Source organism: Neolamprologus brichardi, chromosome 3 (assembly GCF_056152115.1).
Source record: "Neolamprologus brichardi isolate AB-2024 chromosome 3, ASM5615211v1, whole genome shotgun sequence".
Classification (NCBI taxonomy): Eukaryota; Metazoa; Chordata; class Actinopteri; order Cichliformes; family Cichlidae; genus Neolamprologus; species Neolamprologus brichardi.
The window spans coordinates 17196771-17222949 of record NC_142106.1 but is presented as its reverse complement, the minus strand read 5'-3'; the positions used below and the strand labels follow the sequence as shown (position 1 = coordinate 17222949).

The 26179-nt window shown below is 37.6% G+C and overlaps 1 protein-coding gene across 1 annotated transcript; it reads right to left on the bottom strand.

Moving 5' to 3' along the window:
* Window positions 1-13104: 13104 nt before the first annotated feature.
* Window positions 13105-24449, bottom strand: LOC148103671 (uncharacterized). The gene is made up of 11 exons (XM_087838178.1): window positions 24285-24449; window positions 22631-22766; window positions 17477-17612; window positions 17294-17384; window positions 16762-17182; window positions 16361-16529; window positions 16050-16267; window positions 15599-15670; window positions 15076-15242; window positions 14720-14971; window positions 13105-14476 (listed from the first exon to the last, which is right to left on the bottom strand). The coding sequence occupies exons 1-11, from the start codon at window positions 24447-24449 to the stop codon at window positions 13163-13165; spliced, it is 3141 nt and encodes a 1046-aa protein (XP_087694304.1). The 3' UTR covers window positions 13105-13162.
* Between the last annotated feature and the right edge of the window lie 1730 nt (window positions 24450-26179).

Genomic DNA, 26179 nt, shown 5'->3' with positions numbered 1-26179 from the left:
ATCCTCCATTAACCCAGTGCAAGAATGAATACAAATGTTTTTAAAGTGAAAAAAACTTTATTGAACTTCCTTTTAATGTGCATTTGTTTAATTAGATGTATTTGTTGAAGTGGAGCAGGAGCAAGACCACTGCAGAGAATAAAGTGATCGCAGCAGCAGATGTAAGTGTATCCAACAGGTCAATGGATCCATTATTTGCCCACACGAACACCTAAAGCGTTTATGAGGATAAGATGTCCATGTTAGTTGATGCATTCTTTTATTGTGGTAAGTATCTCTGTATAACAAAGACAAACTGCTCTTGCCTGCAATGTTCTCCTGTAGGATTCTCATCTTGTAGGCTCAGACCAATGCATGCTTCATTTTCAGCATTTTGAAAATGTATTTCCACTGCATGAAGCACAATGAATTTTTCAATAAAAACGTTGGAATATCATTTGGGACCACTGAATCTGAGGAAATCAAACATATGTAGAACCAACACTTGTACATACCTGACATTGTTCGCCCTTATTGTTCTGCTTGTGACAGAGACCAGTTCCAAAGATAAGCTGCATGCAGAGGAAATAATTATTACTATCTTGGAAGAAGTAGTGAATTTTTGTTCTATAAGTGGAAGCTCTAAAGATTTTAGTCAAAAAATTGGAAGAATTGTTGATTTCTATGTCTAAACTGGAAACCCTACTGATTGGGATTAAAAAAAGAAACAAAAAACAGAAGAATTAGTAATTAGGATAAACAGAATGCTGACTGGACTCACCACTTGACAAATTATACTTCTCCAGACTTTGGCTGACATCACTATCTACTAGCAAATCAGATGATCGATTTCCGCTGTCTGTTATAAGACACTGTGATTTGGAATTGAGGATGACTCTGAGGAATTGTATGTGTCATTAAAGTAACTGTGTAATCAAATCTACTAATTTGCATATCATCCTTTAGGAATCACATTAGTGTGAAATGTGAAACCAGCTAGCTCCTGTGTTCACCGAGATATTCAACATCTCTTTATCTCAGTCGGTGATCCCCACATGCTTCAAAGAGTCCATCATTGTTCCTGTCCCAAAGAAACCCCACCCTGCTTCCCTCAATGACTATCGCCCTGTAGCCCTCACCTCAGTAGTGATGAAGTGCTTTGAACGCCTGGTCAGAGACTTCATCATTTCTTCACTACCAGACACACTGGACCCACTACAGTTCGCTTACCGTCCAAATCGTTCCACAGACGATGCCATCTCTCATCTCCTCTACACATCACTTACTCACTTGGACACTAGAAGGGGGAATTATGTTAAAATGCTCTTCATAGACTACAGCTCTGCATTTAATACCATAATTCCCTCCACACTCACCACCAAGCTGGAGCATCTGGGACTCAGCTCATCTATGTGTCAGTGGATCTCCAACTTCCTAACTGGCAGACCACAGGCAGTAAGGATGGGCGGACATGTCTCAGCCTCCACCACTCTCAGCACTGGAGCCCCCCAGGGGTGTGTTCTGAGCCCCCTGCTGTACTCCCTGTACACATATGACTGTGTGGCCACTACCAGCTCCACCACCATCATCAAGTTTGCTGAAGACACCGTCGTGGTGGGCCTGATCTCTGACAACAACGCGGCGGCCTACCTGAAGGAGATTAGGCCAGGAAGATCGTGAAGGACCTCAGCCATCCCAACAACAGACTGTTCTCTCTGTTGAGGTCAGGAAAGCGATTCTGCTCCCTGAAGACCAACACAGAGAGACTGAGGAGGAGCTTCTTCCCGCAGGCGATACGGTCTCTCAATCACACCACCACACAGTACTGACCCACACATATAGTTCTTACACACACACTGGACATTCTGGACATTGTTTTCACTTCATCACTTAAACCACTTTAAGCATATTTGCACTGCACAAGACACTATATAATGTGGATTGCACAACACTGGACATTATATTCCTCATTTCCAGTTAATATTTGTACAGCTGCTGTTATTGTGTCTATGTATATATTTATATTTATATTTCTTCATACATTCTTATATATTTCTATACTGTGTATTTTGCTGTACAGTTATTTTATTTTCAACTTTAATTTATATATTTTATCTTATTCTTCCCAGTTAAATTTACCCTTTACCCTTCATTCTAATTTGTGTTGTACAGTTATCTCATTCTTAACTTAATTTTTATATTTTATTTTATTCCTTCATGGTTAAATTTACCCTTTTTTATTTTCATATTTATTTCCTATCTTATTCATAGCCTTCTCTTTTTTTCTTTAGGTCACGAGCAGTTGTCCAAGCATTTCACTGCATATCGTACTGTGTATGACTGTGTATGTGACAAATAAAAATTTGAATTTGAATTTGAAATGTGACTCGTTTGGAAATCCACATTGTGAAAGAAAAAACATAATTTGTTTTGAATAAAGTCCCGTGTTCTGTGTGATTAAAATGTGACTTGCTGTCTAAAAAGCCTAAAATGATTAGTAAGTCTACAATTACACTATATATACATGTGAGTACATTATAATTTTGCAATTCTTTCCATTACATAATGTTTGAATATCACAACTGTTGATACTGCCCCAAATTTGTAATGTTTCACTGTGTGGCTGACAGGAAATAGAACCCAAACACAGGACTCATACACGAGGAGGGATGAACTCAGCTTTATTGCCTGAAAAAACACAGGTACTGAACTAAAACAAGGAGCCATAAACAAGAAACTCAAATCAAAAACCAAGGACACAAGGGAGCTACACTGGGAACACAGGGAACCAGGAGGGGGGAGAAAACACACACTGTGAGGGGTTGACGCGACAACAAACTGAGGTAAAACAAACAATAAATACACAAGGAGAACAAGGAACAGCTGGGAGATACAGCTAAGGGCAATTACACACATGAAAAAAACGGGGAGGACAAACAAACCTGGAACATAAGGTCAGTGGGAGAAACTCAGAGATGGCAGATGAGGAAGGCTGGACAGAGAGACGCAGAGGAACATAGTGAATGAACACAGAGGACTGACACAAGTAGGGCTGATAAAAACACTCAAACACTAAACACAAGAACCACGGACTACACTGCCTATGATGCTACATTCTTTAGAGCTATACCTGTAGCATTCTGCCTGTTAGCTTAGTACAACACTTAGTACAGTGGTTCCCAAACTTTTTTTTGCTGGGCCCCCCTTGTTTTACAGGAAAAATGTTCATGCCCCACAAACACGTCCTCCAACCACACACAGCCATATTTTGCTCCATTGCGGTTTATTTCACACCTCAAACATTTAGTAAGCAATTAAGCAAATACAAGTAATCTGCAATAAATTACAGGTAGTAATAAAATAAACTACCAACTCTTTTACGCTACGTCCACACCTACACGGGTATTTGTGAAAACGCAGCTGTTTCATCCACACGTCAACGGCGTTTCGAATCACCGAAAACGGAGATTTTTTTTAAAACTCATTTTTTGCGTTTATGTGTGGACGAGGAATACAGAGTTCGTCATGCAACGTCAAAGGTATGTGTCTTTTTCATGTCATGCTGTGGCCACGTTATTGTTTACATGAGATGAATTGCAGAATGGCAGATAGAGACAAAATACTGTTAATCTGACTATCTGCAGGTTTTACACGCTTACATATAAACACACAGTTACTGTCTCTCTATTCACAAAGGCAGAGGCGTCACGGTGTGATTATGTTACGTGTAGTTTTTTTTTTTCATGTGTAATAATATACAACATTGCTATCAATACATTTTTCAATAAATGCCTCTCTGGGCAAAATGGGTTTAAAAACCTAAACAACTGTGGGATACTGTTTAGTGTCCAAGCGTTTTTTGTCTGATTTTAGATCAATTGTGTTAATACAGTATGTCAAAATGAAAACATAACAGTAAATTCAGACACGTGAGGTAGTGCTGAAAAGAATGATCCAATTTGCCAACATAGTTGAGGGTACCAGTACTTGAAATACGAGATGACTCTTTTGGAATCCTTTCAATAATTAAAATGAATTAAATGTAATTAAATTAATATATTAATTCCTTTTGGGAATCTTGCTAGTGCAATGTTTAACTCTTTTGAAATCACATCTTGTAAAAGTGATCTTTGATTCTCAAAATTCTTGCAGGTAGAGTCGCGTAGGGAGCTGCTCACGCTGGAAGTGGTGATTGAGGAGGAACCAAGACGCGGGGGACCTCACCAGCCAGTGGTGAAGGTTGGGAAGAACAAGGGAAATTCCCGGCCCGAAGTTGGGGTGCTGGCTTGACTGACCTCACTTCCACCCAAGACTGCGTGCTTTGCAGTCCTGCACAGCTGTCAGTGAGCCACGGCTGGATGGCTCATGGGGCTTAGTCAGGCAATCGGAATATGTGGTGGGGCATGGATTGTAATACCACTGCAGGTGAGATGGACGCACCTCTATGATCTTGCCTCGCCAGCTTAAAAGCTGTATCGGGTCCTGTGTTGAGGGTTGTTGCAGAGATGTGAAATAAAGCATGCTGAAACGCTTAAAAATTGACACTGGGCCTTCAGTGGTTTGTTACTGTGGTGCCAAAACCCAGGATTGTGGGCACTGCAGACCCACAACTGGACTGGCAAGGGGAGGAGCACTGCCACTCCCCCAAAGTTTGCTGTTGTACTCACAATGATCTTTTAGCCAATCAGAGAACTGAATTCTGCTATCTTTTAAAGGGTACTGGACCTTGGAAAGCAAGAATACCCATTAGGAATTTTGTGTGTAAATAATACTAAATTATTAGCAAGATTTAAGCTACCATTAGGAAATTTAAATATATATATATATATATATATATATATATATATATATATATATACCTTGTAAAAGAAATCAATAAACTTTGACTCTGTACTACTGAATTAAAGGTTTTACAAATGTTCAGATATATAAAGGATTGTTATCTAAGTTGCTATTGTCATTATTAGTAGTGTTAGAAGTGGTTGTAGTAATATATATTATTAATTAGTATCAGATACTTTTATTAATCCCGAAAGGGCAATTTATTTAAAATTATTCACAAAACCTATAAAAATTAATAATCATACAATTAATCGATTTGACCCATGTCAGAATTAAATAGTCTGACAGCTGAATATTAGTAGAAATACATTACACTGCATTTTTTACTTAGTCTTCGGAAAAAAATGAGAAACACATTTGGATTCACTTGTAGTTTTCTTTTCTTGTGTACAGTTTGAACCACCATCTTGATGTTACACCAACTGAACTTTGCCATCCTGCATTAACCCAGTGTGAGAATGAAGACACTCCATTTTGACATTTTTAAAGAGAAAAAACAAACTTTATTAAACTTCGTTTTAATGTGCATTTATATGATTAGATGTATTTGTTGAAATGGAGCAGGAGCAAGACCAACAAATAGAATAATATGGCTAAAGCAACTGTTGCAAATAGTATCCACCAGGTGAATGGATCCATTAATCGCTCAGATGTCCACCTACAAAGTTTATGGGAATAAGAAGATGTACATGTTACTGATTTTATTGTATCATTGTGGAAAATATCTGTATAAAACAAAGAAAAACTTTTTCATACCTGCAAAGTTGTCCTGTAGGATTCTCATCTTGTAAGCTCCGACCAATGCTTGCTTCATTGTCAGCATTTTGCATCGGCATTTCCACTGCATGAAGCACAAACATTTGTAGATCTAACACACTGGCACATACCTGACATTCAGAAAGTAGGAATAAGAAAAAAAATAAACCAATTTCCAAAGATAAGATGCATACAGATGGAATTATCATTATTATCTTGGAAGGATTGGAAGGACTTGGAAGTCATTTCTATTCTATAAGTGGAAGATCTATCACTCATCTATCAGTAAAAAATTGGAAGAATTACTGATTTGAATTATAAAATTGTAAGATGTAGGGATCAAGATTTTTTAAAAAGCCAGAAGAATTAGTAATTTAGAGTTAAGGAATGGTGATTAGACTTCCCATTTATCAAATCACCCTTCTCAGGACTTCTACTCAAATCACTGTCGATTAGCAAATCAAATAATCCATTACTAAACTAACTTGAAATCAAGGATGATTTTTTGTGTAATTAATGCGACAAACCTAATTAATGACATTTGTATATCATCCTTGTAAGTGTACTGCAACTTTGATCTGGAATTACACCTTCTCAAATAAATTAATGAACTATTTAAATAAAGTGTTGTTTTAATCTACAGTTGAGAAATTGGATTTTTAATCTAAAATCCTTCAAGTAATGCGCAGAGCTATCAGTACAAAAAGAACATCAGCACAATGTTTAAATCATTAGTGATTTATATTCTTTAACGGGAAGAACTAGAGATTAATATCATAAAAATGAGAGTATTAGTGATTTTGATTGAACTTACCTTGAAGCAAATCTTTTCCAGTCTGCTGTATTCTTACCACACTCTGACATCACTGCCCCTCCCACCCAAACTCATGACTACAAAGACCTTTCAGCCAATCACATTATTAATTTTGCCTATATTACAAGGTACTAGTACTTGGAATTGAAGATAATTTGCTTGGAGTCTTTTCTGTAATTATAATAAATAACATTCAGTGAATCTGTTTTGTGAATCTTATTAGTGTACTGTAACTTTAATCTGGAATTACACCTTTTCAAAGAAATGAATAAACTTGTTTTTTTTTTTAAGTGTTGTTTTAATCTACAGTTAAAATGGAGTTTTAAACTAAAGTGCTTCAAGTAGTCAGTAGGTATATAACAGTACTTTATAAGAAGGATTACATTACAATGCTGCTCCTCATGTTGTGATTCAGCTGCAAATCTTTGCATTATATTCTTTTTGAATACCATGAGTGTTGACTTTTCCCATCCTCCATCAGTGTGAGAAAGAAAACACAGGATTTTGCCATTGAACAACAAGAACTTTATTGAACTTTATCTGAACATTGTTGTATATGAACATATGTGTGCAGGTACATGCATGCTTTTGTGTGTGTAGCTATGTTTGTGTGTCTTTATTGGCAGTCATTTTCCTTTCCCATCAGCAACACCGTTTGCCTGCAAAGACAAATGAAGAGAGGAGATTCTTAGTATTTGTTGCAGTAACTCATTTCATCTGATATTTCACTTGTTGTTGGCTGTGTTACTCTGTTAACTTACATTCACTGACACCATCATTGCTGGACTGAGGCTCTTTAACGGCTTCAGAAATCTCCAACTTCCTAGTTTCATCCTGTGACTCCAGGTCATCTTTTTCCACCAGTGGTGGTTTATTGCTTTTCACAGGGTCCTCAGGAATTGGAGTCCTCCCTCTTCTATCCATTTTCTTCTTCTTGTGAGGAGCCCACTTGACTCATGACTTGCAATACTGTGTTTAATGAGAAATTATTTTTAAAACTACATAAAATATAAACAAAAACATCAAATGCAGTTCAGATGTTTGGTGCACATAGCGTGGCATGTTTCCAAAGACACACTGCATACAGAGGACATCAGCACAATGTTGGAAGCATTAGTGATGTATATTACATAACTGGAATGTCCAGGGACAGGGATGAAAATTATGGAAGTTTAGCTATTTGTATTGTATCATTGGAAGGACTAAGGATTAGGATCATAACAAAAGGAAAGAATTAGTGGTTAGGATTGCACTTACCTTGAAACAAATCTTTGCCAGTATGCTGTACTCTCACCACACACTGACGTTATTGCTCCTCCCCCCAAAGTTCATGACGAGGCAGATCCTTCAGCCAATCACACGGTCTAATTTACCAACATAGTTGATGGTGCCAGTACTTGGAATGGAAGATGAGTCATTTGGAATCTTTTCTGCAATTAAAAATAAACTAAATATTATTAAATTAATATATTAACAGCTTTTAGGAATTGTTTTAGTGCAATGTTTAACTCTTTTGAAATCACAGCTTGTTAAAATGATCTTTGATTCTCAAAATTCTTTCTGGTAGATACGCCAATAAAATAGCTTCAAACAGACGTGTTTATGAACTCATTGGCAGCAGTACACTAACTAGTAAAAATTAACAACCGTGTGAACGTAACAGCTTAATATAATTTGTAGATAACAATTTATAGTTAAATTAATTTCTTATCTGGCTATTGGACATACAAAGTTATGTTGCAATGTAGGAAAAAACATATAAGAACAACAGAATAGTTGGTGCTGATGTCAGAGATAAACCAGGGTGAAAGGCATCGCCATCTGATCAGTGTGATGTGGCGATTAGGAGAAAGTAGGTGGAATGAACTACACTAAGTGTGACAGGAAAACAATGACAATTAAAATAGAAATAGAAAAGACAATACTACAAAGGAAATAGTGTTATAAATACAACACTTTGTATCTCTGATATGCAGACAGAATCCCAGCCAGTCACAGCACATGGCAGCCCCTCCATGAGCCTGGTAGTGCTGGAGATTTCTTCCTGTTAAAAGGAAGGTTTTCCTTGCTGCTGTCGCCATAGCTTTTGATCTTTTGTGTGAGTGTCTGTGTGTGTGTGTGTGTATGTGTGTGTGTGTGGTGGTCATGTTTGTATGTCTTGCCTAGCATTTATTTTTCTTTCCCATAATTAGAACGCCTTGGCTGCAAAGACAAATTTATGGTGGTGATTCTAAGTGTCTTTTGCAATCTTTTTTTTTTTTTTATTAATGATTTGTTGTGTTCTTGTGCTCCATGAATTTACAGTAGATGGAACATCATTGCTCTGAAACTGAGACCCCTGAAGAGCTGCATCAACCTCCCTGGTTCCAGCTTGATCCACTAACTCTGATTGGAGAACCTTCAAATAAATCCATCTTCTCCATCTTCTCCTAAAAGGTAACAACATGGACTCCTAATTCAAGCCTGTTTCCACTGCCACTCCTCCAAAGTTTGCTGTTATACAACAACCGTTCAGCAAATAAGAACACTGAATTCTGCTGTCTTTTATAGGATACTGGATCTTGGAAAATAGGAATACCCATTAGGAATTTAATGTGTAACTAATACAACTAACTTAATAACAAGATTTGCACAGCTACCATTAGGAATCATTTTATTTGAAATTATACCTTGTAAAATAAATCAATAAACTTTGACTCTGTACTATTAAATAAAATGTTGCACAAATGCCCTTTTTTTTCTTTTTAACTAATCTCACATAACTTTATTATTCCCAAAAAGGGCCATTTTTGTCTGCTCATTCACACAACCTATAAAAATTAATAATCATAAATATGAATCCAAATGACCCCTGTCAGCATTTAGTAGTCTAACAGCTAAAGATTAGTACAAATATATTACATTGCATTTTTTACTTCGTCTTGGGAACAACAATGAGCATCACATTTGGATTCACCTGTAGTTTTCTTTTCTTGTCTGCAGTTTGAACCACCATAAATCTTGATGTTAGACAACCTTTGACATCCCGCATTAACCCAGTGTGAGAATGAAGGCTACGTATTTTGACATTGAACAACAAAACTTTTATTGTTTTTTGCTCAGTGGTTTGTGGATGAACTCATGAAAAGTTGTTGTTATAATAAAGCAGTAGCAAAATGATCACGTAGAGTCCAATGATCGCAAAAACAGCAATGAGGATTATCCACATGAACAGTTTGTCCAAACGTCCACATCTGCACCTGAAAGTTATCAGTTTATACAAACAAAATGTAAACATCATTGGATTTATTATAATGTGTAAAATATAAGGGTATAAGAGAAATTGCTCTTGCCTGCAAGATTCTGCTCCAGGATGTTCAGCCTGGTGGCTCTGGATTTGACCAAAGGGTGCTATATTGGGAGCAACACATTGCATCTGCATTTCCCCTGCAGGAATTACAAATGACATTTCAGGAGCATCAGTTGAGACCACTCAATCTGAGAAATCAAAGAGGTGTAGATCGAACACACTGGCACATACCTGACATTCTCACAGGAGGAATAAGAAGGAACAAAAGACCCAATTTCAAAAGATAAGCTGCACACAGAGGAAATATGAATTAGTATCTTGGAAGGATTAGTAATTTCTATTCAATAAGTGGAAGATCTATGAATTAGAGTGAAAAAACTGGAATTGAAAGAATTATTATTGATTTGTATTCTAAAATTGGAAGCCTTAGGGATGAGGATTTAAAAAAAATAGAATTAGTCATTTGGATAGAAGGAATTGTGATTAGACTTACCATTAACCAATTCACACCTCTCGGGACTTCTGGTGACATCACTCTGACATCAATCTTGATTAGCAAATCAGACAATCCATTTCTACAACACATTGCAGGACACTGTAACTTGGAATGAGGGATAACTTCTTAATGAATTGCATTTGGTTATCATCTTTAGGAATCTTGTTAGTGTACTGTAACTTTAATCTGGAATTACAAAGAAAAGAATAAAACAAATTTTTGAATAAAGGATTGTTTGAATCTACAGTTAAAATGGGACTTTTTATCTATAGTGCTTCAGATAGTCAGTAGGTATACAATATTATTATATAAGGAGTACATTACAATGCTGCTCCTCATGCTGTGATTCAGCTGCAAATCTTTGCATTATATTCTTTTTGAATACCATGAGTGTTGACTTTTCCCATCCTCCATCAGTGTGAGAAAGAAAACACAGGATTTTGCCATTGAACAACAAGAACTTTATTGAACTTTATCTGAACATTGTTGTATATGAACATATGTGTGCAGGTGCATGCATGCTTGTGTGTGTGTAGCTATGTTTGTGTGTCTTTATTGGCAGTCATTTTCCTTTCCCATCAGCAACACCGTTTGCCTGCAAAGACAAATGAAGAGAGGAGATTCTTAGTATTTGTTGCAGTAACTCATTTCATCTGATATTTCACTTGTTGTTGGCTGTGTTACTCTGTTAACTTACATTCACTGGCACACCATCATTGCTGGACTGAGGCTCTTTAACGGCTTCAGAAATCTCCAACTTCCTAGTTTCATCCTGTGACTCCAGGTCATCTTTTTCCACCAGTGGTGGTTTATTGCTTTTCACAGGGTCCTCAGGAATTGGAGTCCTCGGTCTTCTATCCATTTTCCTCTTCTTGTAAGGAGCCCACTTGACTCAGGACTTGCAATACTGTGTTGAAAGAGAAATTATTTTTAAAACTACATAAAATATAAACAAAAACATCAAATGCAGTTCAGATGTTTGGTGCACGGCATGGCATGTTTCCAAAGACACACTGCATACAGAGGACATCAGCACAATGTTGGAAGCATTAGTGATGTATATTACATAACTGGAATGTCCAGGGACAGGGATGAAAATTATGGACGTTTAGCTATTTGTATTGTATCATTGGAAGGACTAAGGATTAGGATCATAACCATAAAAGAATTAGTGGTTAGGATTGCACTTACCTTGAAACAAATCTTTGCCAGTATGCTGTACTCTCACCACACGCTGACGTTATTGCTCCTCCCCCCAAAGTTCATGACGAATCAGATCCTTCAGCCAATCACACGATCTAATTTACCAACATAGTTGATGGTGCCAGTACTTGGAATGGAAGATGAGTCATTTGGAATCTTTTCTATAACTAAAATAAACTAAATGTAATCAAATTAAATTAAAATAATATATTAACAGCTTTTGGGAATCTTATTAGTGCAACATTTAACTCTTTTGAAATCACAGTTTGTTAAAGTGATCATTGATTTTCAAAATTCTTGCTGGTAGATACTCCAATAAAATAACTTCAAACAAAAAACTTAAAAGAATTGTTGGTGCTGATGTCAGAGATAAACCAGGGTGAAAGGCATTACCATCTGATCAGTGTGATGTGGTGGAGAAGGTAGGTGGAATGATCGACGCTAACAATGACAGAAAAAAGGGAATTTTTATCCAGTTATTGGAGTGTCTGTTAATGGAAGTGAATACCTCCTGTTAAAAGGCAGGTTTTTCTTGCCACTGTCCCCAAAGCCTTTGCTCATGATGGCCATCATCAGTTTTTTCCTGATTTCTTTGTATTATTTTCGGGTCTTAACCTGAAATTAAGCAGCTCGAGACACTATATAAACAAAATTGAATTGAATTGCATTCACATCTGACAATGAATACTCAATCACCAACTAATTAGATATCTTTTTCTGACTAACTTTTTCACGGTCAGGACCTGGCGGCAGTGTCGTTGCAATTCTGGTGTTCGACCACGGGTCCGGTGGTAGTGAAGGAGCTATGGTGGACTGCCATGTAGCAGTTCCGATGGGCAATGGTGAAGCACGGTAGGTGGTTTGTGATTAGCAGGCCATGCTGGACGTAGAGGTCCCTCCAGTGCTCTGACCTCCAGCTCCGACTGAGCAGGTCACTGGGGTGCGCTGACCTCCAGCTCTGACTTTGCGGGCCATTCCTGCACGCTGACCCCCTCGGGCAGAGCGGGCCCCTCCGGTAGCGCCGCAGCTGCAGACAGTTGATCCAATGGTGATGATGGTGTAGCAGCTGCAGGCGGAGGAGATGGTGGTGGAGCAGACTGGTGGTAGATTCGGCGGTGATGTATAAGCAACAGGCAGGTGAAGTGATGTTGGCGTGGTTATGGCAGGCAGTTGAGAGGATGTGGAGGCGTTCAACTGAGGTGAAATATGACTGCTCAGTTTGGGCAATGGCAGCGATATACAATCCTCAGCAAAACTTTCTAGCTTCTCTTGTTGGTTCTCAATCTTCTTCATGCTTTTTTTCATTTCTTTTGTGTTAATCCAGCTAATGTTATTAATGACATCTACATATCATCCTTTAGCAGCCTTGTCTGTATAAAATGTGAGTTATTTGGAATTACAATGAAATCCATGAATAATGATTGACAAGCAAACAAAGACACAAAATTTTCAAATTGAACAGAAAAGTCTTTATTATTGCATTTGGCATCATTTGTTGTCAAGAGCTTATGTATATCAGTATTTGTCCTTTTTTAAAAAAAAAAAAAATACATTTTAAAAGTGAAAAATAAAAACAATTCGCAAACATAAAAAGACCTCACATGACCAAAATGAGTAAAATCTAAAAAAAAAAAAAAAGGAAACAGTCAGAGTGTCTGTGTAAAATAAGTAAATAACAAAAAACCTCACATGATCACAAAGTTTTCAAAAATGTAGTAAAACAAACATCAAAGTAAAATCAAAAACAACCGAAAAACTCTTTTCCTCTGAGTTGTATGGCTTTTTATCTTTTGTTGGTATCTTTAGGTGGGTCTTTGTTCTTGTTACTTCTGAGCATCTTTGGACTTAACAACTGTCTTGCAGTCAGGCTCTTTGGTCTTTTTCTTTCTTGCTTGTTGCCCTTTTGCTTTATTTCTTTGCTTTCATCACACTTTGTCAAAGACCTTTTCTGCGTAAGAGATTTTTTCCTCATTTTTGGGTGTGCCAATGGAGACTCATAGCTAGTCCCAGGGCCATCTTCTTTTACTCTAACTGTGTCTTTGTTTTCATTTGTTCCTTCTGATCTCAAATTGCATTTTCCCTCGGTTGTCGTCTTTGTCTGTGGTCCATGTTTATCTCTGCCTATGTCCTCTGTGCTCATTCCTTTTATTTTTTTTGTAGTTTTTCTCACTAGTCCACTGGAAACTTCTTGGTCTATGTCAGTTGTGTTCAACAAGGGACCATTTTCATCTTCAGCTTTGTCTTCTTCATTATCTGTAGTTACTGTTTGCATACTGTTTTCATTTTCACTCAAACTTTCTGGCCTCAAGGCTTCATTGTCTTCATCTATTGTCTCTGTCTGTGTTTGGTTCACACCCTCAGTTGCTTCCTTTGGTCTAACAACTTTTTGTATTTGTGTTTGGATTGCAATTCTTTCTGACACAATTTTAGGAGATTCCCAACATTTATTCTTGTTTTTAAGAAATTGAGTACGACTATAGAAATGTCCTGTGTCCTTTGTGGCTTTTCCTTTTCCTTTAGCATTATCTTTACCTTTGGTGGTTCCCAATGTACCTGCTGCTGTAAGGTCAATGTGTTCACAGTTATCATCATAATCTTCACCTTCACTACTCTCTGTAGTCACCATCTCTGACATATCTTCATCACCTGTTGTGTCTTCTTGTACCCTCACTTTTGCTCTTGCCCTGCCACTCTGTTTATGTGGGTGTTTTCCAGATGTGTTTCCTGCTGCCGGGTCAATGATTTTCCTGACTTCATTGTTACTTTCATCTTTGCTGCTGTCTGTGTCAATGGTGTTTGCGTGCTGTTTGGTCTTCTTTTTCACAATTTCTTCTCTTGTGGCATTTTGACTAGACTTTCTTTTCTTCGGTCCAGCATATCTTCTCTGCAACACATCTTTATTGTCTTCTGAGGTTGTAGATTCCTCAGACTTTCTGGTTCTATTGTTCACAGCAAGTGCCTTTGCAGCATTGTTGCGGCACTTGAAGGCTTCGTCCAAGTTTAAATCTGCCTCATAAAACCTTGCTGCAGTTGCATCAGAATGGCACATCATCCGGTGGACTTGTACCTTGCTTTGGGTTCCCAAGAATCTCCCACTCTACAAATGTAAACATTAAATAATGTTATTAATTGCACTAACATTTGAAATTTTCAAGATTTGCAGAGCTAAGGACAGAACCACAAAAAGAAGTACAACAGAAGACAATATAAAGAAAAAGAAATGTCCTTCCAACATTAAAACACTGGGAGTAGAACCAGGAAGGGTGACTGTTTTATATCATCCCTCTAAGAGGATAGGAAGGTAAAAACACTGAATCACCATAAAGTGGAAACTACTCACAAAAGTGCTGATGCTGCTCCTAATCATAGAGAAGGTTGGTTTTCCTGGGATACCAAACTTCCTCCATGCATCTTGAAATGATGTCAGCATCTTAGAATAAGGCCCTCCATTGGTGTTGGCAAAAATCAATTGTGATGATCCACCAAGGTATCTGTGGCGGTGGTACACAAAGCGGTGAAACCATATGTATTCGTCTTTCGTTAGGGGAACAAGTGCATGGCCAAATGTTTCTTTGGTCTTGTGCTCTTTTACCTGTAAAAGAATCAGCAACTAAATTACATTGCACACAGTCATTGATGTCGCTGGTAAGAAAACATCTTTAATCAGGGAGAGAAATCATTTCTTAATGACTTTACTCTGATTATCCGCCGGCCATCACCATCCGCTTCAGCAGTGCCAACTTCGTCAACTGTCATATTTGATATGACGGCTCTTCTGTGTCCAGTTGTGCAGATGACAAATCCAGCCAGAAGACCATAGAACCAGTCTAGGTTCTTAGTTGTGGGATTTTTCTCAAGCTCGACTATTGAGTAACATAGAGGTTGCACGGTAAGACACAAGGGATAGTTGAGCATATCCCTTATATTGCTATATACTCCCCCTAATATAATCCTATATAAACATCACAAATGCTACTGTTTGTATATGTATTATATATTTGAACAAAAATCAAAAGTCCAACAACTGATTATAAATGAGCAGTCTGTTATAATTGAAAGCAAAAAGTTCTGTCATATAGTTCTGTAAATCTGAGATTCTGAACTATATATACATACAGATTACAGCTGGTAAGTAAATATTATAAAAGAATTCTCATTAACAGAGATATTATTGGGGTTGTTAGAGTTGTCCTTATGGAGAAATGAACTAAACACTTACCAAGTGCTTCAGGGATGTGTGTGGTGGCCTTCTTGAGAAAATCAGTGATGTGGACAGGATCTACAAGCATTTCTAAAAGACACAGAATGTTTTTATGTTCCTGTAGCTCCAGTCATGCTCATTCATGCTGCACGCAATGATGTAAATATAAAACAGGTTGTATTTCAGACCTAATACAGATGTTTATGATATATTGAATTGAAATTGCTAATCCAAGCAACCAATGATTTATAAAGAAACATCTTGAAAAACAATAGGGGTGCACAAACATTTGCATACCACTGTACATATACAATGCACAAAAGACATACTTATATACAATTTATACTTAGATCATAACATTTTGAGTCCTTGTTCCTCACCACATCACAGTCATGATATCATGACATTTAAAAATTAGTTATTTATTGCACATGCTAGGTAACAACTAAGTAGTAAAGTTGGATCTTACGTGATTTTTTGATCCGGATGGCTTGCCTGTGGGTTTGTAACTCCCTTCTGCTCTTCTTCATTTCCGACTGAAGTGCAAATAAAGTCCCCTTTAAAGCCTTACGGGAGGCTCTGACCTCTGGCAGTTGTGCATCAATCAGAAATTGCAAGAACGCCCTCACATTTCCAATCCAGATCCTTTTGGTTGTTACAGCATATTTATTCAGATAAGTTGTCCATCTAAAAAAGGCACAAACAAACACAAATCAGTAATCACTTTAGTATTATTGAGATTACTGGACTAAAATATCACAGAAATTTGTAAAAATGTACTCAGTCAGTCTTTCTCTGTTGTCCATAAATGCAAACGTCATTGCAGGGACTTGATTGTGAGACATGAAATATGCCCAGGTACGGACATGATAGACCCGTTGTTTGGCATTTTCAACGTCCCTTTTACTTGTTCCACAAATGTGCTGAAACCAAGCATTCAGGACTTTCTCTGTTTAAAATAAAGTGTAGTAACAACATAGCAATTAGAAGTGTCATGACAAACTGATGAGGTACAGAAAACATTCTTCTAATTCAAGTGGTTGACAATGATATCTGGAAGATATTGCTAATTAGTAGTATCTGTTTAATTAGCGGGATGTGAGTTCCTAAATAGAACAACCAGTTATCCAAATTCACATTACACTACAGAAGAAAAAACATTTTTGCTAAACAATTCATACCAAATTTAGGAAGCCGGGCTGTTGGGTCAGGTTTTATTCTTTCAAATTTCTGGCGCTTTGGGGGGCTGAGAGGTTTGAAGCCAAGTTTATCCTTAGTGGATTTCAGTCTTTTCAGTTTCCTTTTCAGGAGTTGAAGTAACAAATCCTGTTGTTTGCACTTTTTGCAATTCTGATGTTGGACTTGAGCATCATCTAATTGATTGACAGGGGAATGGACTGAGCTGTCTTCTCTAATCTCTGCAGATTCTTCACTGCTATCACTGTTATCACTTCGCTCCTCTTGATCACTGCTTTCAGTCAGCTGCTCTATGTCCAGTGAGGTCACCATTGGAGGCTGTGGATTTGAACGTCTGAGAGCTTTGAGGGCTTTCAGATTAGCCAATCGTTTCGCTGTCCTCATTACTTTCTTCTGATCTGATTTCTGAAAGGGTATAAACAATAGAACAGCAATGTTTGAGAAAGTTAGTGAAACATGTCACATAAGAATGCATTCTAATTTAACAATAAAATGTAAGCTATACAAAACACTAACCTCAATCTCACAGTGGACATTTTGCAAGTGCTTGTCCAGTCTTATACGGCTTTTAGCTTTACATACTGGACAGTCCAGCCTGCCCCTGTAACTGCATATCACATCCATTTTGACAAATGTAACTACAACTACCACTTTAAATTGTTGCAATGTTTTGTCATATACTGTATGACAGTGACTTACACTGTAAAGCAGTAATTTAGCAGTAAATGTAATTCTTCTTTGTTTACAACATGGTGGTATTTTTTTAAATGCTGCCCAACTGCAACATATGGAACAGAGCATATTGGGCATTCTGTCATCTGACGTGGCATTTTTCCTGTAGAGAAGAATACACATCAGAACAGGTGAATTATTTATAATTACTTGCCCGCAAGTCTTCAAATTGAGGTGTACACTTCTCAGTACTTGACCAAATATTAAAGGAATTAAAAGAATAAAAAGTCTGCCACTTTTAATAGGGGATTAAAATAACTTTCAAGTTTTTAGTATTTTTTCTTAAGTTATGGACCAGTTATTTGGAGAACCCTCCTGGAATAACCAGGGACTGCGATACTAGTAAATGAATTGGTATTTTGAATTGGTAAAATTAACCCAATCTTTGATCTTATTTTTGAAAATATTATAACCTGTGAATTGTCTCATTACAACTTTCTCATCCTCAAAATAAAAGAACCCTTAGATCCCTTAGACCCTTTGGCCTCAAATTGTCCCAGAAGAGCCTTTTCAGGGGTTGGTCTAATTCAGAATGGTAGGTTAATTTGCTACATTTTCTCTGAATTAATGATTGTAATTAAGACACTAAAAGGTGAACATTTATTGATTTTTCAATTCCATCAAGGCGCTTGACATCATTATTTTAAAATACATGTACACATGAATCCTCTGCAGATGCAGGCAATGCTGAACCATTTAAAATGGCTTCATTTGACTTAGAGCTTTCATAACACTTCCGTGTATTTATATTGAACTTAAATAAGGTGATTCTGATTTTTTAAAGCAGTATTTTTGCTGACAGTTGTCATTTTTTTTAAAAAAAAGCTGTCTCTTTCAAAAAATAAATAAGTATAAGTTTTGATAAAGAAATATATGTGTAAATATGTAGTTACACCAATGTGTGTATGAATGTTTACGCACCGTTGAGCTTAACTCCCCTTCAGTCTGTCTACAAAATAATGCTTGACTCGTAAAACAATTTGGAGACAGTATGTTCAAAACAAATTCATTATCGGTCTAATCTTAAATTCTTAAAGGTTAAGATGTATACCTCTAAATTCATAATATAATTACAAAATAACTAAAATAATTACTTTGAATGGGGAAATATGTTGTTTAAACTTTTAGTGATATGTATTTATTTGTTGGAATAGTTGTTACTTTGGATACAAGACTTGGAGGAATTGGGGAATAATATTTAAGGATTGGAAGAATTAGAGATTTGAATGGATGAATAATTGATTTAAATTTCACTTATTTTGAAACTAATTTCTAAAAATGGATTCAGTTTGGCTAATCATTACTGAGCCCTTCAGCAAAGAAGAGCTGTTGAAAAAAGATGTTAGTGTGGTTGAATGGCTATTAAAATAAATTCAATAAGTGCTCACAGAGAATTACATAGGTCTTAACGTGTGGTGCTACAAGGTATAAAGGTATGAACAAGTATTGCATTTTGTTACTCACTTCTTCCTTGACTGTAGACTTTAATTATGAAAGACCACCCCCCCCCCCCCCCCCCCCCCCCCACACACACACACACACACACACACAAAAGAATAACCTCAAGCGGGAAACTAAACATTAGTGATTTATATACAATACTTGGAATTATAGTATTTAAATTCGACACAAGAGATTAGGGATTTGGATGTTCCAGTTGGAAGGAATTAGTTAATTTTATCTAAACTTACCTTTATGTAATTCCACCGTCTTCAACTTAATGAACACTAACAGCTTTGCGTATAATCTATGGGGATCTTAGCATTCAGATCTTTCAACCAATCGTGCTCTCTGCTTTGGTCATGTGATTTCTTACCAATAATGTATATCTGATGAATGAACATAATTTCCACACCTTCCTCTAGGAATTTTGATAGTGTGAAGTATCACTCATTTGGATTTATAACTCAGAATGTCTTTTCAGCACACATTAGTATATATAGATATCCATAACATTGGGGCGACCGTGGCTCAGGGGGTTGGGAAGCGTATCTGTAACCGGAAGGTTCGATCCCCGGGCTCTCTGTCCTGGTCGTTGTGTCCTTGGACAAGACACTTCACCTACCGCCTACTGGTGTTGGCCAGAGGGGCCGATGGTGCGATATGGCAGCCTCGCTTCTGTCAGTCTGCCCCAGGGCAGCTGTGGCTGCAACTGTAGCTGCCTCCACCAGTGTGTGAATGTGAGAGTGAATGAATAGTGGTATTGTAAAGCGCTTTGGGTGCCTTGAAAAATGCTATATAAATCCAATCCATTATTATTATAACATAAACATGAGAAAAATGTTCATTTGGAATTAGACCTTTTAATACATCAAATAAATCAGTGAATAACTGTAATTAGTCGTTTAGTGTGGGTAAGACTACACATGCTTTATGTAAAGCATTATTTTTGCTTTATTTATTCTTAGCCACAACATTGGCCATAATTTTCCTAAATCACTCTCGACATAGTCAGGTCATTCTTGGTCCTAGATTGTTGATTACCTGACAGGTCAACCACAATAAATGCATCTTCAACACAAGGTGTCTGACAAGGTGATCAGCAAAACAGCGGCATCACAAGAGACGGTCCTCTCCCCTTTCTCTTCACCCTCTACATCACAAACTTCAGCCACTGCAAGACCTGCCATCATCAGGCGTTTTCTGATGACTCTGCGGTGGTTGGATGCATCACTGAGGGTGATGAGTGCCAGGCTGTGGTGGACCCCTTTGTCATGTAGTCTGAGCAAAATCCTCTGCAGTTTAAAGTGAAAAAGACCAAATAATTGATTTTGTACTTTAGGAAGACCAGGAAACCGGTGACCCCTGTTTTAATCAAAGGGGTCAATGCAGACATAGTGGAGCACTGTAAATATAAGTACACACTAAAAATAAACTGGACTCGGTAAAAACCACCACTGCACTTGAGAGGGCCCAAGTAATTTTCTGAGGTGGTTGACGATTTTCTATGAGTTTGTTGTGGCCAGTGCCATTCTCTTTGCTGTTGCATGCTGGGGCAGCAGGTTGCAGTTTGCAGATGCCAACTGGCTCAATAAAGTGGTCCACAAAGCCGATAATGTTGTGGGACAGTCTGAAACAAGGACAATGCTCTTAGTTTTGACAGCCCTATTAAAGATTTATATCAGTCTGTACATGCTCCAGAGAGCTTTTCTTCCAATTCTTTAACTGTCACTCGCTTTTGCAACTTTGTATTTTTGTGTTACTCGCAGCAACAACTCCACCTTATTGTTAGTCCATTTTAAAAATGTGGTGCTTTTCCTCAACATTTTGCCGCGACGTTTCAAAAAGCCAGAAAGTAAATAAGCAGCAGACAGAAATGAGGCAGGTCGAATCTTCTTACATTTCATGCACATGCAGTACTGGAATGTAAGAATTTTCAGCCGTTACAATGTGGATGCGCAGCTCTTTGAAAACCACTGAAAACGATAGTGTGGACGGGGAGCGTTTTCAGATGAAAATGCAGTTTTTAAATCTATCTGGGCTAGTGGGGACATAGCCTAAAGCTGTCCTCAAACTGAAGAGACAAATCTCTTCAAATCCAGAGACAAGGAGGAGCTGAGAGGACTGATAAGGAATGGGAAGGACAGCTACAGGCAGAGATGGAGAACCAGCTTCAACAAAACAACGTTTGCAAAGTCTGGAGAGGCCTCAGAACCATCTTGGGCCACAAAGATCAGAATTCTCTGATCAGGGGGAATGTAAATGAACTCTATCATTTCTTTAACAGATTTGATTACTCTATGAGGCAGTTTTCAACATCGGCTGCAGACTCACACACCACCACAGCTGCTGTTCCACCTCTGACACCTCAGACACTTCATACCTCCTTTACTCACCCTGCTCACTACTACCTACCCCCAACAACAGCATCCAGCACACATTAACACAAGGCTCCAGCCTGTCTCTCTCAACCACCCAGGTTAGGAGGGAAATGAGGAGGATTAAAACCAAGTTGGCATCAGGTCCTGTGCAGACCAACTGTGTTGGATGATGGAGAACATCTCTAGCCTGACCCTGAGGCTGGGGAGAGTCCCACAGTTCAGAAAAATCTTCTGTGTTGTACCAGTGCCAAAGACCTCACGCCCCAAGAACCTCAACAGCTACAGGCCGGTGGCTCTGACATCCCACCTAATGAAGACCCTGGAGCCTCTGGTCCTGGCTCAGTTTCAGCACCTGGTAAGCTCATCACTGGACCCACTTCAGTGGATGATACTGTCATTCTCCTCCTCACCCACCAGTTTGTATATTTGTGCATTTTATATATTTTTTCCCTGTTAATACTGTTCATATGTATATAGTGCTGCAGAACTGTCATCCCTGTTGGACAACATCTGCCACCCCATACAGGAGAGTACTGAGCAGCTCCTTCGGTGGCTGCGACACCCACGGTGTGGGATGGAGAGATTTAACAGGTCTTTCCTCCCCACTGCTGTCAGACTCCACAACAAAGACTTCAACTGATAAAACACACACATCCACACATGTGCAATAGCAATAACATTAAGTGCATTACTCTTTTATGGCATTGTTGTATTATACTCAGTTGTATATAGCATTTGTATTCAGTGTTATTCTAGTGTATATAGTATTTTATTTACCTCTATTGTGTACAGTTTCTTATTCTTATCCTATTCAAGTGTTTTTCTAATTATTGCTTTGTAAATTTGCACTGTGAACTTTCTGTTGTAACAAAACACATTTTCCCATGTCTGGGACTACTAAAGGTGATCTTATCTTATCTTATTCTAACCCAACCCAAGTGTAATAATGAAGACACAGGACATTAACACTGTTAAAGAAAACATTTATTAGGCTTCATTTAAATGTGTGTGTGTGTGTGTGTGTGTGTGTGCGTGTGTGTGTGTGTGTGTGTGTGTGTGTGTGTGTGTGTGTGTAATTATATGCATTTCTTGAAATGGAGCAGGAGCAAGACCACCACAAAGAATAAAGTGATTGCAGCAGCAGTGATGAGAAGCATACAACAGGTCCACGAATCAATTAATCTCCAACATGTGCACCTAAAAGTAAGTTTATGATAAGAAAGTGCACATAGATTACTCAAATAAATTTTATATATTATGGAAAAAATTGGTGGATTAAGAAGAGACAAACTGCACTTGCCTGCAGGGTTCTCTTGTAGGATACTCATCTTGTGGGCTCTGAAGTTGACCAAAGGTTGAGTGATTGTGAGCAACACTTTGCAGCCGTATTTCCACTGCATGAAGGGCAAATGACATTTTAGTTCAGACCACTGGATCTGAGAAATCAAACAGGTGTAGATTTAACACACTGGCACATACCTGCCATTCTCAAAGTCGGATTAAGAAGGAACAAAAGACCCTACGTTTACAAAGATAACCTGCATACAGAGGAAATATACATTAGTATCTTGGAAGGATTAGTAATTGTTATTCAAGATCTATAAATTAAAGTGGAAAAATTGGAAGAATTATTGGTTTGTATTCTAAAATTGGAAGCTTTAGGAACTTTGATTTAAAAAACAAAACAAAACAAAACAAAAAAAACAGAAGAATTAGTCATTTGAATAGGACCAAAATCACACTTCTCAGGACTTCTGCTCACATCAATGTTGATTAGCAAATCAAATAATCATTTTCTAAACTGTAACTTGAAATCAAGGTTGAATTTTTTTTTTTGGAATTTTATATGTAATTAATCTCACAAACCTAATTAATGGTATTTACATATCATCCTTTAGGTATGTTGTTAGTGTACTGCAATTTTAATCTGGAATTACACTTTGTCAAAGAAATCAATGAACTATATTTATAAAGTGTTGTTTTAATATATAGTTAGAAATTGGATTTTTAATCTAAAATCCTACAAGTAATGCGCAGGGCTATCAGTACAAAAAGAACATCAGCACAATGTTGGAAGCATTAGTGATTTATATTCTTTAACTGGAAGGACAAGCCATTAAAATCATAAAATATGAGAGTATTAGTGATTTTGATTGAACTTACCTTGAAGCAAATCTTTTCCAGTCTGCTGTATTCTTACCACATTCTGACATCACTGCCCCTCCCACCCAAACTCATGACTACAAAGACCTTTCAGCCAATCACATTATTAATTTTGCCTATATTACAAGGTACTAGTACTTGGAATTCAAGATGATTCACTTGGAGTCTTTTCTGTAATTATAATAAATAACAGTCAATTAATGTGTTTTGTGAATCTTATTAAATGGTCTGTATTTATACAGGGCTTTACTTAGTCCCTGAGGTGCACTGACAGAGGCGAAGCTGCCGGACACTGGTGCCACCAGGCCTTCTGACCACCACCAGTAGTCTTGCCCCAGGACACAATGACCGAGACAGTCTGAGCCGGCAACCTTCCGATTACAAGATGAGCTGCCAACTCTTGAGCCATGATGGCTCCACTATAACTTTAATCTGGAATTACACCTTTTCAAAGAAATGAATAAACTTGAATAAACTACCATGACTGTGGACTTTTCCCATCCTCCATCAGTGTGAGAAAGAAAACACAGGATTTTGCCATTGAACAACAAGAACTTTATTGAACTTTATCTGAACATTGTTGTATATGAACATATGTGTGCAGGTGCATGCATGCTTGTGTGTGTGTAGCTATGTTTGTGTGTCTTTATTGGCAGTCATTTTCCTTTCCCATCAGCAACACCGTTTGCCTGCAAAGACAAATGAAGAGAGGAGATTCTTAGTATTTGTTGCAGTAACTCATTTCATCTGATATTTCACTTGTTGTTGGCTGTGTTACTCTGTTAACTTACATTCACTGGCACACCATCATTGCTGGACTGAGGCTCTTTAACGGCTTCAGAAATCTCCAACTTCCTAGTTTCATCCTGTGACTCCAGGTCATCTTTTTCCACCAGTGGTGGTTTATTGCTTTTCACAGGGTCCTCAGGAATTGGAGTCCTCCCTCTTCTATCCATTTTCTTCTTCTTGTAAGGAGCCCACTTGATTCAGGACTTGCAATACTGTGTTGAAAGAGAAATTATTTTTAAAACTACATAAAATATAAACAAAAACATCAAATGCAGTTCAGATGTTTGGTGCACATAGCGTGGCATGTTTCCAAAGACACACTGCATACAGAGTACATCAGCACAATGTTGGAAGCATTAGAGATGTATATTACATAACTGGAATGTCCAGGGACAGGGATGAAAATTATGGAAGTTTAGCTATTTGTATTGTATCATTGGAAGGACTAAGGATTAGGATCATAACAAAAGGAAAGAATTAGTGGTTAGGATTGCACTTACCTTGAAACAAATCTTTGCCAGTCTGCTGTACTCTCACCACACGCTGACGTTATTGCTCCTCCCCCCAAAGTTCATGACAAGGCAGATCCTTCAGCCAATCACACGGTCTAATTTACCAACATAGTTGATGGTGCCAGTACTTGGAATGGAAGATGAGTCATTTGGAATCTTTTCTGCAATTAAAAATAAACTAAATATTATTAAATTAATTTATTAACAGCTTTTAGGAATTGTTTTAGTGCAATGTTTAACTCTTTTGAAATCACAGCTTGTTAAAATGATCTTTGATTCTCAAAATTCTTTCTGGTAGATACGCCAATAAAATAGCTTCAAACAGACGTGTTTATGAACTCATTGGCAGCAGTACACTAACTAGTAAAAATTAACAACCGTGTGAACGTAACAGCTTAATATAATTTGTAGATAACAATTTATAGTTAAATTAATTTCTTATCTGGCTATTGGACATACAAAGTTATGTTGCAATGTAGGAAAAAACATATAAGAACAACAGAATAGTTGGTGCTGATGTCAGAGATAAACCAGGGTGAAAGGCATCGCCATCTGATCAGTGTGATGTGGCGATTAGGAGAAAGTAGGTGGAATGAACTACACTAAGTGTGACAGGAAAACAATGACAATTAAAATAGAAAAGACAATACTACAAAGGAAATAGTGTTATAAATACAACACTTTGTATCTCTGATATGCAGACAGAATCCCAGCCAGTCACAGCACATGGCAGCCCCTCCATGAGCCTGGTAGTGCTGGAGATTTCTTCCTGTTAAAAGGAAGGTTTTCCTTGCCGCTGTCGCCATAGCTTTTGATCTTTTGTGTGAGTGTCTGTGTGTGTGTGTGTGTGTATGTGTGTGTGTGTGGTGGTCATGTTTGTATGTCTTGCCTAGCATTTATTTTTCTTTCCCATAATTAGAACGCCTTGGCTGCAAAGACAAATTTATGGTGGTGATTCTAAGTGTCTTTTGCAATCTTTTTTTTTTTTTTATTAATGATTTGTTGTGTTCTTGTGCTCCATGAATTTACAGTAGATGGAACATCATTGCTCTGAAACTGAGACCCCTGAAGAGCTGCATCAACCTCCCTGGTTCCAGCTTGATCCACTAACTCTGATTGGAGAACCTTCAAATAAATCCATCTTCTCCATCTTCTCCTAAAAGGTAACAACATGGACTCCTAATTCAAGCCTGTTTCCACTGCCACTCCTCCAAAGTTTGCTGTTATACAACAACCGTTCAGCAAATAAGAACACTGAATTCTGCTGTCTTTTATAGGATACTGGATCTTGGAAAATAGGAATACCCATTAGGAATTTAATGTGTAACTAATACAACTAACTTAATAACAAGATTTGCACAGCTACCATTAGGAATCATTTTATT

Coding starts and splice junctions, on each gene's coding strand:
- LOC148103671 (XM_087838178.1), bottom strand. CDS start 24,449: ATGGATAGAAGAGGGAGGACTCCAATTCCTGAGGACCCTGTGAAAAGC. Junction 22,767..24,284: donor ATGATGGTGTGCCAGTGAAT/GTAAGTTAACAG, acceptor TTGATTTCTCAG/ATCCAGTGGTCTGAACTAAA. Junction 17,385..17,476: donor CTAAATTACTGCTTTACAGT/GTAAGTCACTGT, acceptor TGTGATATGCAG/TTACAGGGGCAGGCTGGACT.